This window comes from Seriola dumerili, unplaced genomic scaffold (genome assembly GCF_002260705.1).
Source record: "Seriola dumerili isolate Sdu_G_001 unplaced genomic scaffold, Sdu_1.0 BDQW01000134.1, whole genome shotgun sequence".
NCBI classification, from domain to species: Eukaryota; Metazoa; Chordata; class Actinopteri; order Carangiformes; family Carangidae; genus Seriola; species Seriola dumerili.
In genome coordinates this window covers 1,981,676-1,985,066 of record NW_019174389.1, presented here as the reverse complement: position 1 = coordinate 1,985,066, position 3,391 = coordinate 1,981,676, and the positions used below count along the sequence as shown (strand labels likewise).

The 3,391-nt window shown below is 46.5% G+C and overlaps 1 protein-coding gene across 1 annotated transcript; it reads right to left on the bottom strand.

Moving 5' to 3' along the window:
* Positions 1–348: 348 nt before the first annotated feature.
* Positions 349–3,391, bottom strand: LOC111224467 (growth hormone secretagogue receptor type 1-like). Its single transcript, XM_022748965.1, has 2 exons — positions 2,608–3,391; positions 349–656 (listed from the first exon to the last, which is right to left on the bottom strand). The coding sequence occupies exons 1-2, from the start codon at positions 3,389–3,391 to the stop codon at positions 349–351; spliced, it is 1,092 nt and encodes a 363-aa protein (XP_022604686.1).

The following is a 3,391-nucleotide window of genomic DNA, read 5'->3' as shown; positions in this document are numbered from 1 at the left end:
ACATGCAGCAGCACACACACAACGTGGAGGAAAATACTTCTGCATAACACTGAGACAGGAAAATGTAAATGACAACTTTTTTTTTGCTTGGAATGAATATTTTCTTGAGATGGCTGAAAACCTCCACCCAGTCCCTGTGAAGAAAAATATCACTGAGTTGTAATAAACTGACTTTGCAGTGAAGTGCGACGCTCTCATCCCTGAATTCCCCCTCAAAGATAAACCAGAACAAACATTTCTCCTCTACACATCTTCAACTAGTTTCCTCTTCAGCTGCGGTTCCTGAACTGTAAAGAAACCTGCAAAACTCTCCCTCGGTGGTGAAGTCAAACAATCCTGTAAATCACGTCAGACCCCGGTCAGGCTCTCATTCAGGGTGGAGATGTGGTCTGTCACACAGAGCTGTCTCTGGCCACGGTGGGCTTGTCTGGGCCGCTGGTGCAGCAGGAAGAGGCGCTTGGCTGCAGCCCTGTACTTCCGGGACATGAGGTTGTAGACGACCGGGTTGATGGAGGCGCTGAGGTAGCAGAGCACCATGGAGGCCATGTTGAACTTCTGGCTCAGCATGGCCGTTTCGTAGTCGTCCACCTGGGCGAACAGGTTCCTGCCGATGTGGTATGGGAGCCAGCAGATGATGAAGGCCAGGACCACCACCACTGAAAGTGAGGAGAAATTGGAGGAGGAAACTAGTGTCACTTAAGTTGACAAATTGGGAAATAAGAGATATGTATAAGAGTTGCATGAGAAAACTGATACTGCTCTTCCTATATAGTAAATATAAGGCTACAGCCAGTTGCTAGCTAGCTTAGCTTAGCATAACGACTGGAAACAGGGGGAAACAGCTAGCCTATGAACAAAATCTGCTTACCAGCACTTTTAAATTCACTAATTAACGACCCTGTAAAACCATATATTGACATTTTACGCTTCATTTTCAGTCGCAATTAAACAAAAGGGACACAATTAGTGAGCTTTGCTTTATTAGTGCTTCGTGGGAACAGTTTGATCAGATTCATTTGACAGCAGAATCTGTCTAGTAACAGTAAACCAATGAGAGGATCAATACACACAATGTAGAAACCACACATGTGAAATAAACACTATTATTCTCAGTGAGATAATATTATGTTCATATAGGGCTCATTTGCTAAGAGGACCGGTTTCCAGGATCTTTAAGTAGCCTATGATCTATGGTCGATGGTCACCCTTGACATTTATTAATGACCAACAGCAATTACAGCGACATCAAAAGAACTTCTCCTTAAGTCCATGCACACACACACACACACACACACACACACACACACACACACACACACACACACACAAGCGCTCTGTGCACGACCTCTCTTGTTCCCCTAAAGTGATGGTGGCCTGTAATTGGTTCCAACCACGCAGTCACATTTTCACAATACAGGCATATAGCGAGCTAATTAGAGCATATGTGCAGCAGAAATGTAGAAATGTCCACCGTGGTGAAAGCACATTATAAAAACAACATGGCTTTATTTAGCTTTTGAAAGACAGAAATCTGAGTGCTGGGTGAGGTAATCACTGAGTCACTGGTATTGATCAAGAAGCCCCTGCAGAAATAATACCACCAATTTGTCTAATGGGGGCAGTGATTTCAGTACAGCTTATAAATGTCAGTTTAATAATTAAAAGAGAGGTATATCTGGCCTGCATGAAGCCAGTTATTTGTTAATGAACAGTAAGAGTTCACTGCAGAGTAGATTTACAGAGAGAACAGATGTTTTATCCGGAAGTGATCGTGTCTTGGTGAATAGGAAAGGTGATCACTGAGTGACTCCTGAGACGTGTGACACCGGCAGATTACAAAGGCGCCATGCACTGCAGGAGCATGTACCTTACCATTAAGGTTGATATATGGAGGCCTCTGATGACAATCCATTCTGGGATTCAACAGATGTGCATACAAACGGCAGAGAGTCTGACAACATGAGCTCTGTGCAGTGTGTGTGCTCTGCTAATGAACAGCATTAATATCCTAATGGATGCATCATGATTCATATTTAGTCAATGCAGATCAGCCTGGTCATGGTCTTACGTTGTAAAACAAGGTTTCCTGCACAGAGTGCCAGATCTGCAAATTAAGCCAATCAGTAAGTGCAGTGGCAGGACATGATTAGCCTCAGACAAAACAGAATAATTAACCGCTGACATCAACAGCAGCAAACATGGCACCAGCTTTTTTTTTCTTCAAGGAACTTGCAGGATAAAAGAACCACAATGAACCACATACAGAGAGCTGGATTTTTTTTTATGCCAAACAAGGTGAAACTACTTTGGGTTTTAAATGGAGTACAAATCTATTCTTTGAATATATGTGGGAGCAAAAGTTCAAGTTGCTACAGCAAACACACTCGACTGAGTCAGAACCCTAACCCAAAAAACTTACTTACAAAAAATTACTCGCAAATTACAAATGTGAAACTTTGGTGTCATGGTGTTGCTTTCTGATATACAGAAAACATCATGAAACTCAATTGGAGCGGTTCAGGTGTGTTTTTGACCATCATGATTGCTGCCCAATGTCAGTGTGAAACAAACATGCATCTGTCTGCTGAGAAGAAACAACCCACTCACCCAGTATCTTGACTGTTTGCCTGTGGGACCTCTCCCGGGCCAGAGCGCAGGGGCCTTGCAGGTCATTTTTGCTTTTCCACAACTTGCACCCGATGGAGCCGTAGAGGAAGATGAGGCAGAGCATCGGGCAGAAGAAGTAGGTGGTGGACACCCAGAGCATGATGTGCAGCTGTCCGGAGCTGATGGCGTAGTTGGTGTGCTTGCACTGCCCCGTGTTGTAGTCCGGGTGTGTATCATTGTCATACTCCACCCCGACCAGGAAGAGCGTGGGAGCTGCAGAAACCAGGGCGAAACCCCACAGGGCGAGGATGATGTACTGCACCCTGCGTCTGGTCACCACCACCTTGCTCCTGAGGGGGAAGCTGATGGCCAGGTAGCGCTCAATGCTCAGGGCCGTGATGTGGAGGATGGTGGCCGAGGTGCAGCCCTCGAATATGTAGTGGTAGAAGCGGCACACGGCCTCCCCAAACAGCCAGGGCACATACTTCCACAGGCGATAGAGGTCAAAGGGCAGGCAGAGGAAGATGATGAGGTCGGACACTGCCATGCTGGACAGGTAGAGGTTGGTGGTGGTCTTCATGTCCTTGAAGTGCTGGATGATGAGGATGGTCATGGTGTTGCCCGTCACCCCGACGATGAAGATGAGGATGCAGATGACGGTGACGGGGATGAGGGTGGAGGTGGGGAACAGGGAGCCCTCGTAGTGGTGGTCGTCTGCGCTGTAGTGGTCCATGGCCTCTGCTCCCCCGGCATGAAGGTCCACCTGTGGTCTGGTCCAGGGCAT